At 55.0% G+C, this 17,668-nt stretch overlaps 2 protein-coding genes across 3 annotated transcripts in view; one reads left to right on the top strand and one right to left on the bottom strand.

The window, feature by feature from the left end:
• The window catches only part of TMEM255A (transmembrane protein 255A), a 28,223-nt gene extending 24,769 nt beyond the window's left edge, over positions 1 to 3,454 (bottom strand). For both annotated transcript variants that reach the window (XM_040614050.1, XM_040614051.1), the window contains exon 1: positions 3,233 to 3,454. In XM_040614050.1, the coding sequence (XP_040469984.1) occupies positions 3,233 to 3,290 (58 nt within the window). In that variant the 5' untranslated portion in view covers positions 3,291 to 3,454. The remainder of the gene's footprint in view (positions 1 to 3,232) is intronic.
• A 2,501-nt stretch (positions 3,455 to 5,955) lies between these two features.
• ATP1B4 (ATPase Na+/K+ transporting family member beta 4) lies at positions 5,956 to 16,919 on the top strand. The gene is made up of 8 exons (XM_040614048.1): positions 5,956 to 6,020; positions 8,741 to 8,903; positions 11,566 to 11,694; positions 12,562 to 12,666; positions 12,933 to 13,129; positions 13,732 to 13,788; positions 14,481 to 14,576; positions 15,475 to 16,919. Exons 1-8 carry the CDS (start codon positions 5,958 to 5,960, stop codon positions 15,634 to 15,636), a joined length of 972 nt encoding a protein of 323 aa, XP_040469982.1. The 5' UTR covers positions 5,956 to 5,957; the 3' UTR covers positions 15,637 to 16,919.
• The last annotated feature ends 749 nt before the right edge of the window (positions 16,920 to 17,668 follow it).

The raw sequence follows: 17,668 nt of genomic DNA, 5'->3' as shown, positions 1-17,668 counted from the left end.
CCCGTGACGTGCATGCTACCAGCACTTCTCAGGGTGTTTCAGAGAAGGACAGGGACATGTTCCACGAGCAAGGAGCTGCTTCCACCATAGCCGAGCCTATTCCCTAAAGCAAACCACATTGGGAACCCCAGCTGAGGAGGTCAGGGGCTCCCTGACAGCCTGTATGTGGCGAGATAAATTCCTGCAGAAAGGCCAGGAGGAAAGACTCAGCCAAGCCAAGCACAACCTCCTTGTCCAAATTATCTGGAAAGAGCGCACCAGACCTTGCTGGGCATCTTTCTGTCTTGAAGGTGTACACCTCAGCTGTCCACAGGCAATTCTTTAGGGTCTGCACATATTTGCAGCACAGCTAGAGAGACCTTTTAATCCTTACAGCTTTTCCGAGGCAGCCATACAGACACATGCTGTACAAACTGTCTCCCTTCCTCCACAGGGACAGCTCTCCCCAGGGAAAAGTGCAGCAGCTCCCTGCTGCTCCCACACCGCCCTCCAGCCTGACCACCAGCCGTGCTGCTGGCAGAAGCACTCCCTCTCCCATGCTGCTCCATGATCTGGGCTGGCACAGCTGCCAAGGGCATGGGGCTAGATCATTTCACCCATACCAACCAGATGAGCTTGAATTCACAGACCAGTCCTAAACTCAGGGCTTAAAAGCCCAACACAAGGAGATGAAAGGCAAGAGGGGTTTATAAAGAAAAGACACATGACCGTGTCTCTGGAAGGAAAACCCTCCACTCACAAACCTGCTCATATCCCAGAGCACAGCTGTGACTGCACCACTAGGACATTACTGGGTCTAAAAGCAAGGAGCCTAGCAACTCATTAGTCCTTAGCTGGAATGAATAGCTAGACAGATACTAATTTCAAACAAAATAAAATAAGTGCTAGAGAACCCTAAGATCTAGGCTGGATCTTTTATCAGTGATCCTTAGTTTTTCATGACATTTTTTACAGGATGGAGCTAAAGGTACCCAACTGTTTGCTGCAGGTTGCATTTGGGGTTAATATTTTTATTTTCCCAAATATGCCAAACAAGTTAATAACATAAAATCTAGACTTCTGAAGAGTTCAAATTTATCAATATATTATGCCATTTTGTATGTATTGCCTCCCAAATACTATAGCTTGTGCCACACAATGTAATAATCATTGAAATTTAAGTGTCACATAAATGCTTTAAAATTCCAAAGTACTAGGACCACAGGTTTAGCTGAACAAAACTTTAGAAACCAGAGAAAAAATTGCTACTTTGTACATAGTTTAGTTCTGAAAGGAAAGAACGAACCTGTCTTGCTTACACATATGGTAGATTACCAAACTTCTGATTTGGCTGATTCTATGGTTTGGCTGGCAAATGAGCAGAAAATAAGTAAAACCAGCCATATGTTCCTTACACAGCTTAAACTCTTTACAGCTAGGCTGTGTGGGTGTGCAGATGTTTGTGTGCCATGCGCAACCCCCCTGCAGAGTACGCTCGAGTGAACACCATGGGTACACCAGCGGGGCGGTACACACACAAACCGCTATTGCTGCGTTTCCATCAGAGATGCTTCAAGAAGTTACAATGAAAAGACCTGCAAAACGTGCCACTTTCCTCAAAACGAGAGTGCCCTGTATGAGCATTGCTGCAGGAAAACACTCTGAAGTAAGCAGCTTGACACACTGTTTATGGATTCTGAACTTGTTTCAGGACCACCATGTTTTCCACTCTTCCGTTTCTACATTGTTTCCTAGCTCGCAACTGGCACACCCCGACAGGCAATACAGAAGTGAAACAAAAGGTTTCCAACTGGAAAATTTCTGAAAGCTTTTCAATATTCCTGGTAGGAATAATAATAATAAAAAAAGCTTTTATTCAAAGTCCTGACAAAACCAACTATAATCTTTTCACTGGATATTGGCGAGAAAGACATGAAATTGAGGACATAATGTGATTACCTCCACTTTAGCTCTGTACGGGGACACTAATTCCATTTTTTCTTTCTCTGAAAACACGTTTTGTTACATGGATATTGAGCAAGTGGTTTTGTGCTCCTACAAGGATGCTTAGGCTGCCCCAGCACTAATAGGCCCTCACGGCATCTCCACCGACCGGTGCTGAAGGGCTGCCCGGGCAAAATCCTCCCGGTCAACATTAATTTTTGCTGAAAGCATTTCCCATCATATCATTTTCCTCTTTGCCGCTGAGCCCGGTACAGCTTCACAGACAGAAGTGGATCTACAACAGCTCTGCTATCTCTGCCTTTAAGCTACAATAGCAGCTTTTTCTCTGTGATTTACCCAAACCAGGCACCTCAGAACTTGCAGGGCAACCTCAGCGTAAGCACACCAGGTGCTCTGAAACACTGCGCTTAAGTCTGTGAGAAAAATGTAAAGAAATTAAGACCAACTACAGTCTGGCTATTTCTTTTGGTAAAACGGCGCTCAGAAACATCATCTTTATTTCAAGACTCAGAAACATCCCCTTATTCTAGTTGCTGTATATAAGCCGCTCTAAAAGCCAGGCTGTAGCAGGCTTTTCCACCAGGTTATGTTAGAAGTTTACAGGGATGCGTATCTCTGCGCTGGCCCTGATTTAACTCAGTTTCTTCCTGATTTTCAGGAGAAAACAGACAAGATGGCACAGGAACAGCACCGGCTTCTCCATCTTGCGCTTTGGGGGTCAAAGCCGCCAAGGCCAACAAGCCCCGGGCAGCTCCGGGCAGCCCACTTGAACTCTCAGCCGGGAGAGGCGGGGGCCAGCGACCCCGAGCCCCCCGGCCCCGCTCCGGCCCTTCCATCCCTCCGCTAAAACCGCCACCGTGTGCGGGCTGCGCCCCGCCGCGGGCCCTGCCGCCAGGCCCACCGCCTCACCGCCCGCCCGGGCACCGCCGCGGAGCGCCCGGGCCCCGCCAGCCCGCGGCGGGGGCGCCCCGGTCCCGCCCGCCCGCCCCGCTCCACTGCGCGGGGCTGCGCCACACGGGCGGCCGCCCGCCCCACCGGGGTCTCTGCCGCAGCCCCGCGCCGGGGGGACGGCGACCACGGGGACGACGACGACGACACACCGTCCCCCTGCGACTGACACTGCGCCCAAGCGGCGGCGGGCCGGGGGAGGCGGCGGGCGCCCGGCCGTGGCGGGGAGGGGGGGGCCGGTGTGGGGGGCGGCGGCGCCCCCGGGGACCCACCGCCCAAAATGGCCGCACGCCCCCGGCCCGCGCCCTCCCGGGCCGGCGGGGCCTCCCCCGGCACTTACCCACGGAGTCGGGCAGCGCAACGCCGCCCGGGCGCTGCTGAGTCAGGGACTGCCGCATGCTGCCGCCGGCCACCGCTCCCCGCCGCAGCCCGCCGGGCCACGGCGGCGGACAGAGCCCCGGCAGCGGCTCCGCCGCGCCTGCGCGCTGGGGCGGGAGCGGCGGGAGCTGCGGGGCCGGAGCGCTCCGCGCCGCCCGCTGCCCCCGCCCGGCGGCGGGCCCGGGGCTGGCGGCGGGGGCGGGCCCGCGACGGAGCTCGGCGCCGCACCGGGAGGGGCCCTGGCTGCGCGCAGTGCCCGCCCGAGCCCCCGCTCGCCCCCGCTGCGGGGCGCCTGTGGCCTGGAGGGCTCTGGGGAGGGTCCTGCCCCTCTCCGGGGGGGTCCCGGCGCTGGGCCCCCCCCGCACCCACCGGCAGCGCGGGCGGAGGGGCTCAGCTCCCCCCGCACCCACCGGCACCCCAGCGGCTCCCACCCGCCTCCAGCCCTGCTTTCTCCAAAGGTACCCCTGCACCGGTCCGTGCCCCCCGCTCCCCTCCCGGGCCGTGCTGGTGGCACACACCCCTCCACCGGCCCCGGTTTGGGCTTCTCGGTGCCCCGAGCTCACTGCACCGGTGGCGGTGCCCGCCGCTGCCCAGCAGCTCCCCGCACCCCGGGCTGGGGCCGGCCCTCCCTCAACCTCAGTTTTCCATATTGTATCTGTCAAATGGGGATAAAAGCATCTTCCCAGCAGGTTTCGTAATTGCTTGTAAATCACTTTAATGCCCTGGGCTGAGAGGTGCTAAGGCAAATCATGTAATTATTTCAAGCAAAAGCATGTTTCATCAAGTTAAAAGAAACTAATTCTATCTGTGCTTCAAAAAAAAAAAACACCCCACTTTTGTTGGATAAGAGCCTAATTACCAGCTTCTCCCCGGAGAAATGAAAGGGTGCGCTGGCAGCAGCGCCCGAGGCGAGTTACCAATGCCCAGATCAATTAATGGCAAAGAACATGTCCCCTCCAGAGAAAACAGCGGTTATTTACCCGGGGTGAACCGGTTATTTACCTGGGGTGAACCGGAGGAGCCCCGTGCTCACTGCCTGTGCCCCGCCGGCCAGTGGGGCTGGCACTGGCCCCCTCGTGCTCCGCTGCCCCTGCTCCGCACCAGTGATGGGGGGGACGGCTCTCCGCTCCCCGCTCCGCTCCATGTCAGGGACATGTGGCAGCGTGACCGCTGTGCCGGGGCATGTGTGTCCTCAGGGAGCTGCTGGTGGCCCGCGATGGCCCATGCCATGTTAAATCCCTGCCTTCCCAGCACCCCAGTGCCCTCCTGCCCGTGGGCGCAGGTGCCGAGCCAGCCCTGCCTGCGTGCCCGGCAGCCGGTGTGCGGCAGCCCCGGCCAACTCCCAGCTCGCCGCAGACCGGGGCAGCTGCCAGGCCTTTTTCCTTCCTGCTGTGCCCGTTTGTTAGCACCGCCGGTGAGCGGCTTTCAGCCACACTCAGGAGAGGGAAAGGAGAAATGGTGCTTGGACAGCGTGGAGCAGCCGTGCAGAAGCCTGGGGCCGATGTCCCCAGCCTCCGGGCTAAGTGAGGCAAGGCAGCCTGTCCCCACTGTTGAACAGGGGTCTCCTGTGAAGGGAAGGGTCGCCGGACCCACTGGAAACACATCGAGAGAACGAGCTGGTGGATGGTGCCAAGCTCTGCTGGCACAGACGGTGTGAAGCAAGCCCCACCATTTCTTGAGAGCTGCGTGGGGCACAGGCAGGGACAGCCCTCGCACGCTGCTGTCACACCGCTGGAGCCATTCCAGGTGCCACTGCACGTCCAGCAGCTGGCAGGGTTCTGGCAGAGCTGGCCTGACACCAGTGATCTGTCCTCCCACTGCCCCCCAGCACTCCCACCACACTGGCCCCTCACAGCCGCGGGACTCCAGCACGCACCCCCCGTGTCCGTAATGCACCCGCTTGTGCCCATAATAGACTGAAAGGGCGATTCCCTTCAAATCTGATATTCCCTGGTCCAGGTCTGCAGGGTGTCACAACAAGGTGTCCCTCTGGATTGTCTCTTGGTGGCTGGGGCCAGCTCTTACAGCCTGGTCGGGGAAGCCAGCGCTGCGCACTCGTAGCTGCTGCCTCAGTTCAAAGGGATAAATATAGACCTGCCCCTCGCACTGCGCCTTCACTGCAAAAGAGATTTTGCAAGCATTAACCACGGCCCCACTGTGACTGACAAGCACATATTGACAGACACATGCAGTCATCGAAAGCCCTAGTGATTTCCCAATGTTTATTAACAGCTACATGGTTTCCCCGGGGCGGAGAGCCTGGCTTCCCCATGTAGGGTGCTGGCTGGCATTGATGGGGACTAGGGTGCAGGGCAGGATGCTGCGAGGGTGCTGCAAAGGGCACCAGATGCCAGGGGCTTGGGACAGGATCCTGTTGCGTTGAGCTCACCCGTCTTAGGAGAGCAAGTTATTTTTTGACCCACTCCTGAATGCTGAAGTCCTGCAGGGTAGGGAGGAAAAGCAGCGTGGTTCCTTGCAGACAGGCAAAGGTCTTGGTGCAGCAGAGCTCACCCAGCCTTTTTGGGGGGAGATAGGGGCTGGGGAGCTGTGCTGGGGAGAGGGCTGTGCCTGTGGGTCCCCGAGAGCTGGGGCAACACGACATCCACAATGGGGCTGGTGCTTGCTGGGCTCAGCCCTGGGCTCCTGCAGTGCTAGCCCTCATGTTTCTCTGCATTTCCCACCCAGGGATGGACGGGAACGCCATCGCCGGGGGCATGGAGGGCCAGGACAGGAGCCCCCACTGGAAGGTGGTGAGTCTTTTGGGGGCCGCTGGCCACCCTCCGAGAGGTGAGGTGGGGGCTACTGCCAAGAACCTGCTTTGTGGCTGATAAATATAACCACTTTGCTTTAGGAAATGCTGCTGCATCCCTTAGGCAAAGCATAAGCACTGTGTACTGAGAGGGGAAGGGGCAGCAGAGGGTCTGGCTGGTGGTCCTGGGCAGTGAGGGGGGCCAGGAGGGGCGGGGACACCTGGGCACGGACCCTCCACATACCTGGCTTTCGTTTGGGGGAACCTGCCATTGAGAGCTGACCTGGTCGGGGTTGAGGATGGGGGAAAAACCCCAGCCTCCCCCAGGACACACATGACCATCAGCACAGCGTGGTCCCACCAGGGGATGAACCCGAGCTTTGCTTTGCCATCCAACGTCACCTCAGCTGCCACGGCAGGCAGCAGCCGGGGGTTGTCCAGTGTCCCAACAGGTCCCGCCATGGCTGTGCCCCCTCCCTGCCCCAGCATGCTCCTACCCCATCTCCTGCTCCTTTTCCAGGTGCAAGGGACTGCTCCGAGGCCATCTCTGGTCCTGGGGTACAGAAGCAGAACACTGGGGAGGTGTTCCAATCCAGACCTAACCTAGCTCCCTAGCTCAGGGACCTCGGGCAGGACCTGGCAGTGGGGACATCCCATCCTGTTTGTCTGCCCCACACAGACCTTCCTGCCTGTGGGCAGAGCCTGGGGCCTCCTCAGCCTCCCTATGCTGCCACGGAGCCGCCATGGCCTCTCCCAGCTGGCAGGATGGGACCCTTCATTGAGTACTGGATATGCAGCATGGAGCCAGGACAGCTGGAAAGTTTTCCGTCCTTGCAAAAGCCTTCTGCAGGGCAGAGCTGTGGCGTTCCCTGGGTGAGAGCCCATGGGGGGCTGCCCCCATGTCCCCCCACAACTCTAAGCACTGATAGCAGCTTCTGGGCGAGGGCTCTGCATACAGCCCATGCGCTGCCCTCACTGCCTCCGAGCTGCAGCTGGTGTGAAATCCAAAGGGCTATTCCCAAAGCAGCACTAAACATTGGCAGAGTTCCTCTGAGCAGTCCCTGCTACTCTGACAGTCTGAGAAAATGTTTCCATAGCAGCTGCTGGTAGCTCCTTTATTTAATGGGGAGGAGAGTGGGAGGAAGGAGAACTCCTTCTCCTCCTCTTCTTCCATCACTTACTCCTCTGCAGGTGTCCTGGCAGCAGCCCCTCCACCTCCTCTCCCATGTCCCTGCCAGCCACTCGTGCTGGGGCTCCTGCTTCTCTGCTCCGAAATCCTCCGGTTTCATCAGCCTTGTGTGGTACAGGGCTGTGGCCATGCAGGACCTGGCTCGGGCAGGGCTCCAGCCCGGGGTACAGGACCCGAGCCAAGCATTGCCTTCGCTGTACAGGCAGCTGCAGGCATTTTGCTGGCAGCAGTGCTCTGACGCAGGCGTGCTCCCAGAAGAGCCCCACGGGGGCCTTAACCGGGGCTGATCGGGGCAATTAGTAGGATGGTGATAGTTTACAGCCCCCCTGGGTCTGACCCAGAATCCCCAAGGCATGAATTCGGGCGGTAGAGTCAGTGCGCTCTCCCCGTTCCCACTGTTTTGCAGTATTTGTGTGTCTGAGCAGAGTTTAATCCCCCCTGATCCCAAGGTGTTTCCAAGCCAGACTTTCTGCCAAGCTGTTGGCCACTTCTTGGCTCTCCCAAGGCAACCTGTAGGGTGTAAATATCTCACTTGTTGGCCCTGGCTCCAACAGGTGCTCACAGACGGCAGATTTCCACAGCCCTCGGCGCAGAGACGGGGCAATCGTGCCAGTGCAGCTGCTGCCAGGCTGTGTTTGCCATGGGCATGGTGGCCTTGGGGAGATGTGGCTGTGGCAGGCAAGCATGGCCCTGACCCATCCGGGAGCAGCTGAACCCTGCAGCAGTGTTTACATTAAAGCACAGGGAAGCGATGAACCCACCCAGATCTCAGCATCACCTCTTCTCCCCAGCAGTACCTGGCCCAGCCCTGCCCCAAGCTCAAAGCAAGGTCTGCACCCTCTGCCACCTCGTCAGCTGCTTGTAGAGACACAGAGCCTGCCCAGGTTCAAGGGCGGTGAGGGACAGCCGCTGTGTCTCCTCTCAGGTGACTCTTGGCCAGGCACAGGTACAGAGAGATCTGTGTTCCTGAGCTCTGGACAAATGAATTTTCACCACCGAGGCAAAACACAAACTCTCACCGCCTGGGGAGATGCTCTTCCCTGGAACTCAGTGTAATTAAAAAATAACAACACAGGGATTTCTCCAAAGACTAAACACTTGCTCACATGCCAAGAAAAACAAACTGGATGACCTCTTAAATAATGCTGCCTGCTTTTATCTGTGGTAGCACAGAAAACGTGTGCTTGAGCTCAGAGATGTTGCAGAAGCGTGGGAACAGCCCTGGCCCTCCCACGTCACAGCTTTTCCTTGGTCATGTCCACGCAGGTGGAAAAAGATGAGTTTCTGTAAATGCCAGGACAAGGAGACAGTACCTGGTGTGATGGCAGTGACGTACGTGTAATGGAAAAATGGATGTTGGGATCTAAGCAATCTTAAGTCAGAACAGCCAAAACTGCCTCTCTTTAACTCAAGAGTGATGATGGGAAAATGGAAATTTGAAACACTTCCAGCTATTAAGTGTTTTTGCATTTATTTTTGGCCAATGAGATGTTCAGCTTGCGTGTGGGGGTTGTGTTCTGTAACTCTTCCAGGAAAATAAGCACGAGGAGAAAGTCCAGGATTCTGACAGACAGAAGGACGAGACCAAGGCAGAGATGGGGAGCAAAACCTGGGCAGACCTGGCTGGGGAGATGAAGGTATTCCTGTGGAACCCAGAGGAGAGAACGTGCCTGGGGAGAACAGCCAAGAGCTGGGGTAGGTCCTTGCTCAAGCCCTGCTTTCGGGATCGTTGCCTTTTCTGCTTCACCACAGATGCACTTGCCTGTGACCATCCTTGATAGCTTGGACTGACCACCCCCATCCCATATTTCCAGGGCAGATGTTTCTAACCACTGCAATAAAGAACTAGTGAGGAGGACAAGCAGAAAACCTTAGGGAAGTTACCCTTAGTCTGGATGTTGATGTTTACTGAGGATGGGAAAGCAAAGATTGCAGGCTGCCCAGACCATGTACTGGGAAGAAATTAAGAGCCTGAACAAACATGGGGACTGCAGGTTGGTCTGATGCAGCCACTCACCCCTGCTGCCGCCAGCAACCTGGCTCCTGCCTAAGTCAGGAGCCCACGGGGAGGTGGCTTTGGGGTCATCAGTGTGGTGGGAGAAGAGCACCTGAGCCACAGGGCAGGTGTTTTGGGGAGGGTGTGCACTGCAGGGCTGAGCAGCCCTCCTTGCCTGCGTGTGGCCTGGCTCTGGGGCGGGAAGGGCTGGTCATCACCACCACCCTGCAGCTTCCCAGGGCATTACATGGTGCGGTGCCCACAGCAGAGCCCACCCATGCTGTCAGGGCTGGGATGTACCAGTGGGTCTTTGAACACCCTATTTTAGCCATGTCCATGTGGCTTCAAAAATTATCACTGCATCTGGAGGTGCTCCGGGTGGTTCAGAGCAGCCCGTGGCTGCAGGGACAGCACTGCTGCAGGCTCAGACCAAGACTAAGGTGCCACAGCATGTGCAATGCCATCTGCCTTTGCAGCTCTGCTGTCCTGACAGCACGTAGCCTCAGCAGCAGGGCAAAAAACCCACGACCTCAGCCTAGCATCACATGCACATCGCGCCGGTGTAAGGCTGTGAGTTATCAGGGGCTGCTGCTCAGTGTTTGCAGCCCTCCTTGGCTGGCACCAGCAACACGCTCACAAGCCCTGCAGCCTGCCCGTGCCCCCGCCGAGCGTGCTGGGTCTCCTGCAAAGCCTGTGCTGACAGCCAGGAGAAACAAAGGAAACTGCCCATGAGTGCTGGAGGAGTCTGAAAACTCCCAAGCGCGAGTCTGGGGCAGGCCTTTAAATCCGCATTTGCTCCCCTGTGCCCTTTGCTGGCCATGGAGGCAGCCCAGTTTTGCTGCTCCTTTGCTGGATGGGAAGGCGCAGACTGGAGTGTGGGAGCAGTACAGGGGTGATGGTCCCTAGGGAAGTGGGTTTGGTCTCTGGAGGCTCTGCCAGGTGCTGAGAAAAGCCCTGTGCGAGGACTTGCTCAGGCTGGTGTGGATGTGGCCCCAGCTGGCTACTGCTGGGAGTTATTTACACCGTAGTGTCCTCCTGTACCCTAGGAGCATCATGGTATGCTATATGGCCCCTACGGACACACATACACCTGGCTGCACACATGTGTGCGCTCACATGCCTGTACAGGTGGGCAGGAGAGAGGCAATGAAGCTACTGTGAAAACAAAATTTTCTTTTAAAATGAGAGCATTTGGAGATGAACGGAGCTGAACTTTCCAGGTCTCATCTGCTGGGTGAGGCAGAGGGCGTTTGCAGAGCCTGGGGCTGCTCCCCGTCGCAGGGACAGGGTCTCAGGGGACTTGTGCTGCCAAAATGCAGGGAGCCAGCTGGCCACAGGGTCAGCACCAGAGACCCCAGCCCCTGGGAAAGGCTGCATCCCTGGCTCTGCTGGTGATGCTTCCTGCTGCATTGCGGGAAACGTAAGAACAGGAACAATGGCAGCACCATGTCCCGACAAGCATTGGCTCAGCACCCCAGTGGCAGCTCCAGCCCTGCCAGGCTGGTGCGAAGGCACAGTCCCAGCATCACTGTGGCGGCGCTGGACATTATCCCTGCTGCGCCACCAGCAGCGGTGATGGTCCCATCCTCCCCAGCTCAGCCTGCAGCAGGACACGGCCCTGCAGCGGTTCCCAGCACTGCAGCCTCGGCAGAAGTATGGCAGGAGCACACATCTGTGTTCCCAGGGCTCCCCCCGAGCTGCTGGTTTCTCCTGGGAAATGTTTGGGTTAGGGCTTCAGTTCGCTTTCTGAGCTGCTGGGTTTTATTCATAGGCCATGGTCTCTTGAGACATCCTCAGCCATCAGCCTGGTCCAGAGGAAAAACAAACTCATTCCCTGGATGTCAGGGCTGTGAAACAGCCAGCGATGTTGCAGCCCCTGCACGGTGCCACTCGCTCCAGTCCCAGGCTGGGGTCACTGCTGCGCTGGCAACAGGAGTCAGGGCAGGAGCATCACCCCACAGCCCCCATCGAGAATTCGGATGGGCTGACACCACTGGGCACCCTCACCTGAGGGAGTGGGAATGGTAAGAGCCAAGGTCCTGTCTGTCTGTTGGGAAGAGCCGAGGCAGGTGGATGCTCAGACCTGGTCCTGACACAGCTCTGGGAAGGGGCACAGAGCCAAACGGCAGCTGCCCTCATCCCAGGATCCCAGGGCTGGGAAGGGAGCGTGTCCGGCTGAGAGCTCTGCACCCAAAAATGCCAGGATCTGTCTGTGGAAGGGGGCTGCCAGCTCCCACCTCCGGGATGGATCCAGAGCTGCGGAGGATGCCACACCGAGCACGGCCGTGCATCCCTGCAGCACACACCCCATGGGACACGTTCTGCTTGTGCCAACAGCAAAATCCCCTCTCTGTTTTACAGGTTTGATCTTACTGTTTTACTTCATTTTTTACACGTGCCTGGCGGGAATGTTTGCCTTTTGCGTGTACGCGATGCTACTCACGCTGAGCCCCTACACGCCCAGGTACCGGGACCGCGTGTCTCCGCCAGGTATGTACACATGTCAGCCCAGCCTTGGGCACTGCTGCTGGCACTCGCACAGCAAAGTCCTACCGAAATGGTGAGACTGGGACCTTTTACCGGCAGGTAAAGTCCTGCTGGAGCTGTACACTCCGGTGTCACTCAGCGCTCCCCAACACAGGGTGCTATCGCTTACCTCAGGGCACCGACAGTGCTGCAGGTTCTCTGCAGAGGATCCGGCGTCTTAAAAAGCCCTGTGTGAAGCATTCATTCTAATTATACTAATTGTTATTCTAATTATGCTAATTATTGTTATCCTTATTCTCAAGGTAAATGGCGAAGTTCAGGCATTTCATAGGTGATGCCCATTCTTTTTACTTGCTGCTCCTTTATACCTCATATCTTCAAATAAAAATGCAAATCAAGAGCAGCTTTTACGCATAATTATTTGGGGGATTCCTGGCAAAATGATGTTCAAAAACTCCTTTCCCTATGTCAGAAGCAGGATTTTCCCTATGTTTTCATGCTGGTGGGGAACATAAGGCCCCCTCGCCCTGCTCCCTGCTTGGAGCCAGCCCTGCAGCAGGGGGCAGGGGGGACTCCTCAGCCCCCATGTGTAGCCCCAAGCCCATCACTTTCCCACAGCGCTGCTGAGACCCTCCAGGTCTCCTATGTTTCCTGGGATATTTTGACCTGCACGATGTCCTCTGGATGTGTAATGGAGGTGAGGGATCCGTGGGTTGGGAAGGGAGTTGGTTTGTGAGCTGGTGCTGCTGCTCCCGTGCCTGTGCCCAGCCCCAAACCCAGCTGCAGTGTAACCAGTCCCTGCAACAAGCACCCCAAGCCCGTGACCAGACCACTCATACCTGGTCTAACTGGGTCCGTCTCCTTCTCCAGGAGTAATGATCAGACCATACTTGAATGGGTTCACCATTGCCTTCAATGTCTCTCAGCCCAGCACATGGCAACCCTACGTGGACATCATGCACCGCTTCCTAGCCGGTAAGCTCTTAGGCACCCCAGGAGTCACGCTGGAAAGTTGTTTTCATCCATACACACATGTACAGGGTGCAGGGGGCTCCTCCTGGGCATCTCCCGACCCCCCTCCAGAAAGGCAGGCTCAGAAGGTGGTCACAAGAGCTCCCGTGGGAGGGAGCCTTGCCTTTCCAGGTGGGACTTCCTAACTCCCTTAGCATATGGATGTAGTCTGAGAGCGTAGGTCCCTGCAGGGCTTGAGAAATGTTAACAAGTCTCTTGGTCCCCACCAGCTTATGACGACAAAGTTCAAGAGGAGAAGAATATCGAGTGCATCTCAGGACAGTACTTCATCCAAGGGGGCAATGAAAGCGAGGAGAAGAAGGCTTGCCAGTTCAAGCGCTCTGCGCTGCAGAACTGCTCTGGCATTGAGGATCCAACGTTTGGCTACTCTAAAGGCCAGCCCTGCATCCTGCTGAAGATGAACCGGGTACAGAGGAAGCTGGTCGTCTCCATTCCTTCCTTCAGTGCATCCCCGTGTGATGAGTAAAGACCTTGCAGGGACTGAAACTCCTCCACTTCTCAGGCTTAGGGTAAAAGGGAACTAGAATCCCAAAACCTGCTGGCTCATACCTGCTAGAAAACATAAAAGCACTACAAAACTTGCTTGATTTGATTTGCTGAGGCCTGAGAACTTGGAAGGTCTTGTGCCAGTTCCCTCTCTGGGAGGAACTGAGCTTCAGGGCTACACGCTGGGCCCCAGTCTCTTTATAATGGGAATTCTCATAGAATTGAGTTTATCTGAAATCTTCTAATAGCATGGTGGCTCAGTGCTGGGAAAATACACGTGGAGAGGGTGTGAAGTGTGAGGGGCAGTGGCTGTGTACTGCAGGGAGGCCGGGTGCTCTGCTCTGCCTGTGCCCTCAGGCACCAATCCTGCACTAGAGCACAGATGGCAGACCCTCCTTCTGGGGGGTACGTAACTCCTGTCCTGAGCAACCTGACTGGCATGTAGAAAAGCTCTCCAGAAGGCAGGCAGCATGCACTTGGCACTGCATTTCGTACAAGCACGAACATCTTTTGTTTTTGCAGATCATAGGCTACCGTCCTGGTGCTGGGGTCCCTGTGAGCGTCGACTGCAAAGTGCAGGTACTGCTTTCCTCCGTGCTCGGCAGCGTGGTGCGTAGAAGGCCAAATGTCTCCTTCTGATGCACCCCACCAATATCTGTCCTCATCTCAGCCCCAAACACTCACAGGACCCCGTGCTGCTGACGCCTCCAGGTGCAAGCAGGGGTTGGTCTGCTGGGAGCAACAGTGGCCACCGGTCTCCTGCTTCCCACCCTGGCCCTTGCTGCTGGCTGCTGCCAGCCTCCCCGGCACTGCTCTGAGGGCAGGCCTGCAGGCCTGGAGCTGTTGGGGAGGAGGCAGGAGCTGCTCACATCCATCCCCAGCTGCTCCGTGGTACCCTCAGTCCTGGGGAGCATCCCGCAAGCCAGCAGCCGTGGGGTGAGGGAAGGGCTCCCACTGCCTGCGCAGCCGCTAGATCATGCCCTCGGAGAGCAATAAAGCAGTAGGCAAGTGCAGGGGGGGACTGACAAGCAGCAGATCCTCTAACCCTTGCCTGTGCCTTTGCAGCAGTGCTGTGCTCTGGCTCGCTGAGCAGCAGCCGGCTTCCACAGTAAACACGCTGCGGGCGGGCAGGCACAGCTCAGCCCTGGTGGGGACCTGTGAGAGATGCTTGTAGTAAAAGTTCCTTCTCCTTACTCTGAAGGGAGCCGTATTTTGCATCCCACGTGCCATGCATGTACCATTGGTTTGTTTGGGTTTTTTTTCAATGACAGAAAGGCAATGAGAGCGATCTCAGGTCGGTGGACTTCTACCCTGGAAACGGGACATTCGATCTCATGTATTACCCCTACTATGGCAAGATGACTCACGTGAGTAAGGACTCTGGCATACTTGTTATTTCTCCTTGGGAAGGAGAGGGCAGGAGCTGGTGCACAGAGTGCAGATGTGCTTTCTGGCTATTTTGGGCAGATGCAGGCAGGAGGGAGGTCACGGGCACTGGGATTACAGCGCTCTATTTCTGTCTCTGACAAACTGCGGGCAATCCTTGGGGACTCCGGTTCCCCTTTGCCAGCAACGAGAAAGATTACATTTATCATCTGGAGACTAAGGCTGGTTCTGCTAACTCCCAGAGAAGGTCTCAACACCAGCATTTTCCCAGGGCATCAGAGAAGCCAGGGTTTAGGTGACACAAGAGGAAAAGGATGGAGCTTCTATCAAAGCCCTGACAAACCCACCTCAGGCTGGGTGGTTCAGAACAGAGCAGCCCCACACCAGCAGCTATTTCTGAACACACTGCCCAGCACCGCTTCGGTTTGTGCTGGACGGTACGGTGCTAGGAGGTAACATACCTTCATGACACAAGCTGAAATAGGAGATGAGGCAGGCACTAAACCCTTGCTGCCACACTGCTGCTGGCTGAGGATGAGTAACAGCCCCAGCTGTCGGGTCTGCACGTCCTTTGAGCACACAGACTAATACAACACCACGGGTTCCCTACCACAAGCCACAGACTGGTTTTTAGAACAGGAGAGTCCCATTATGCAGTGTTACTTCTCCTGGCACTGGGCAGTACAAAACCCAATGTGATCCCATCCCTCTGAGGCACAGAAAGGCTCAGCTTCAGCATCCTGAGGGACCATGATAGACATCAAACGCACCCAGATGCCTGGGAACTGTGAACAAATGGCTAACGATTTTCATTGCACATCTAAGCACTGCCTGCTTTCTGCTCCCTCAAAAATTTACTTAAATCTCCCTTCTTTTCAGGTCAACTATACATCCCCACTGGTGGCTATGCACTTTACAGATGTAAAGAGGAATTATTTGGTCCCTGTTGAGTGCAGTCTGAATGGGAAAGGCATCATCAACAATGTTAACAGCGACCGCTTCCTGGGACGAATCATCTTCACACTTAGCATTGGAAAGTAGCCACCAAAGACGCTGGGCACTTAGGTTAAGTCAATCAGAGGCTTTTTCCTTTTTAAAGCATAAAGCCAGCATTTTTTCTGCTAGGAAAAACAGGCACATAGATATTTTTGTTAATTTATTTTTGTTCATAGTTAGGAAACAAATGAGATGCAATGGAGCGTGGAACCACATTTTTCATCATCTGTTGTAAATCATTATTAGTAAAAATTAGAAGTTATCTCCTGGGCAGAGAACCTGCAAAAGCATTTCAGTTTTGATTAAAAAAAACCCCTCTGGTATCTGAACACTATTTTTGTAAGGTCTTTTACAAGTGACCCCTGTGGAATGCATTTTTCCTGGCTTTAAACCTTAATCTCTACCATAGTTTTATATGCATTTCTCAGGCAAAAGCTAACAAGAGGGTAGTTTATTAGCACTATTCTTGTTAAAATAATAAACAGCAAAAAATTCTGGATTATGCCTGCAATGACAGAGTTAAAAAGTGAAAATGGTAGATCTCAAAATGCCTCCTAGGATCTTCGGCACCAGGGGCATCTGGACTGCAGCGTTTCACACTGCTTGTTTAGAACACCCAAGGCACTGGAGCAAAGGCCACATCAAAAAAAACATCTGCCCTCAAACCTTTCCAACTGCTCCTTTCTGAAGTGGGAAGATGAATGCATTTTTCCTCCTTCCTCCTCCTCATTCCAGTACTTCTCTCTGCCCCAGGAATCCTCACCAAGTCTATTAAGCAGGGAGGAGTGAAAGCTCTCCCCTCGCTGTCCCAGCTGGCAGGGTGACGGCACCCCCTTCCCCTGCTCAGGCACAGAGGTGACAGCGAGATGTCAGACACATACCCCCCCCCCCCACCCCCCAATATTTCAGGCTCGTTCTTCCCTGTTCCACAGAGGTCACAGCTACAGCACCGCAGAAAAACGCAAGGGAACGCTCAGTCGTTTCATCCTTACGGGGTCAATGCTGGTATGAGTGAAGCCATCAATTTATCATCCCCCAAGAGACACGAAGCACAGGTGCCCTGGTCACAGCGCACCTCCCTGGCACGGGGTGCTGAACCCTGCTCAGCACGCTGTGAGCCGTGAGCACAGCAGGATGGGACACCTTGGGGTCATGTGCTAGTTGGAAAGCACACTTACTAAAATTACTGACGGAACGAGAGCATTATGGTATGTTTGCCCTACATCCTAGTCCAGGTACTGACTCTGCCATCACTTCCTGATCTATGTAAGTCTCTAAGAAGTAATTTTTTTTTTGTATTAAAATTAAAGCGACTATAGTAAGATTAACTCTATGGTACCGTTCTTAACACACTGGTGTAAGAGATGCAGTTTGTGACTTTAGCTCCCTGTGCCAGCCAGTTGGGGACTGAATTTGCAGCACATAACGTGATCCTTGAGTTTTTAGCACTTGATAAACTTTCTGTAGCCAAAGAGTTCAGAAGCCCAGTACAAGACCCACTATCCACTCAGCGCCACAGACAACTATCAGGCAAAAGCTATGTATTAAGAACTGTTAAAAACCTGAACCAGAGGAAATTTAGGAACTAATTTTGCTCAGATGTGATTATTCACATGACGCTGACAGAACCAGGGCAACGCAATCACTCTGCCTGCACAGTCCACCTGAAAGGGCACAGAAACCGGCTTCTGCCAAGAAAGATGCTGCTGTGGTAGCGGCTCTTCCTTTGACATCAGAAATAAGTTGAACCCACAAACATTTCCCCACCTGCCGATTGCTTTAGCTCTTTTAAACCCAAACCCTTCATGCTTCAGGCCATGGAATTAACAGCTCTCCAGCTTGCAACAGGACAAAACTTTGCTTACTACTATTCCCTACCTGCCTAGTGGAAGGATGCATAAAGCAGCCAGTCCCTTAACAGATGCTGGACCCACGCTTTGATCCAATCAACAAAGATAGATAAACTAATTCAGATATAACTGCATGAACAGCTTAGAAGCAGAAGTTTCCTTTTTCCCACCAACATCCAGATCCAGGCACTCTGACAATCCCGTTGGAAAAGCTCTCAGAAATGGCA

Source organism: Falco naumanni, chromosome 14 (genome assembly GCF_017639655.2).
Source record: "Falco naumanni isolate bFalNau1 chromosome 14, bFalNau1.pat, whole genome shotgun sequence".
In the NCBI taxonomy this organism is placed as follows: Eukaryota; Metazoa; Chordata; class Aves; order Falconiformes; family Falconidae; genus Falco; species Falco naumanni.
The sequence above is the reverse complement of the archived record's forward strand: the minus strand, read 5'-3'. Positions and strand labels throughout refer to the sequence as shown.

Bases quoted from the DNA above. Each gene is read 5' to 3' on its own strand.
- ATP1B4 (XM_040614048.1), top strand. From the start codon at position 5,958: ATGGACGGGAACGCCATCGCCGGGGGCATGGAGGGCCAGGACAGGAGC. The intron at 8,904-11,565 runs GTAGGTCCTTGC...TCTGTTTTACAG, and splicing joins GAGAACAGCCAAGAGCTGGG to GTTTGATCTTACTGTTTTAC. The intron at 12,667-12,932 runs GTAAGCTCTTAG...GGTCCCCACCAG, and splicing joins CATGCACCGCTTCCTAGCCG to CTTATGACGACAAAGTTCAA.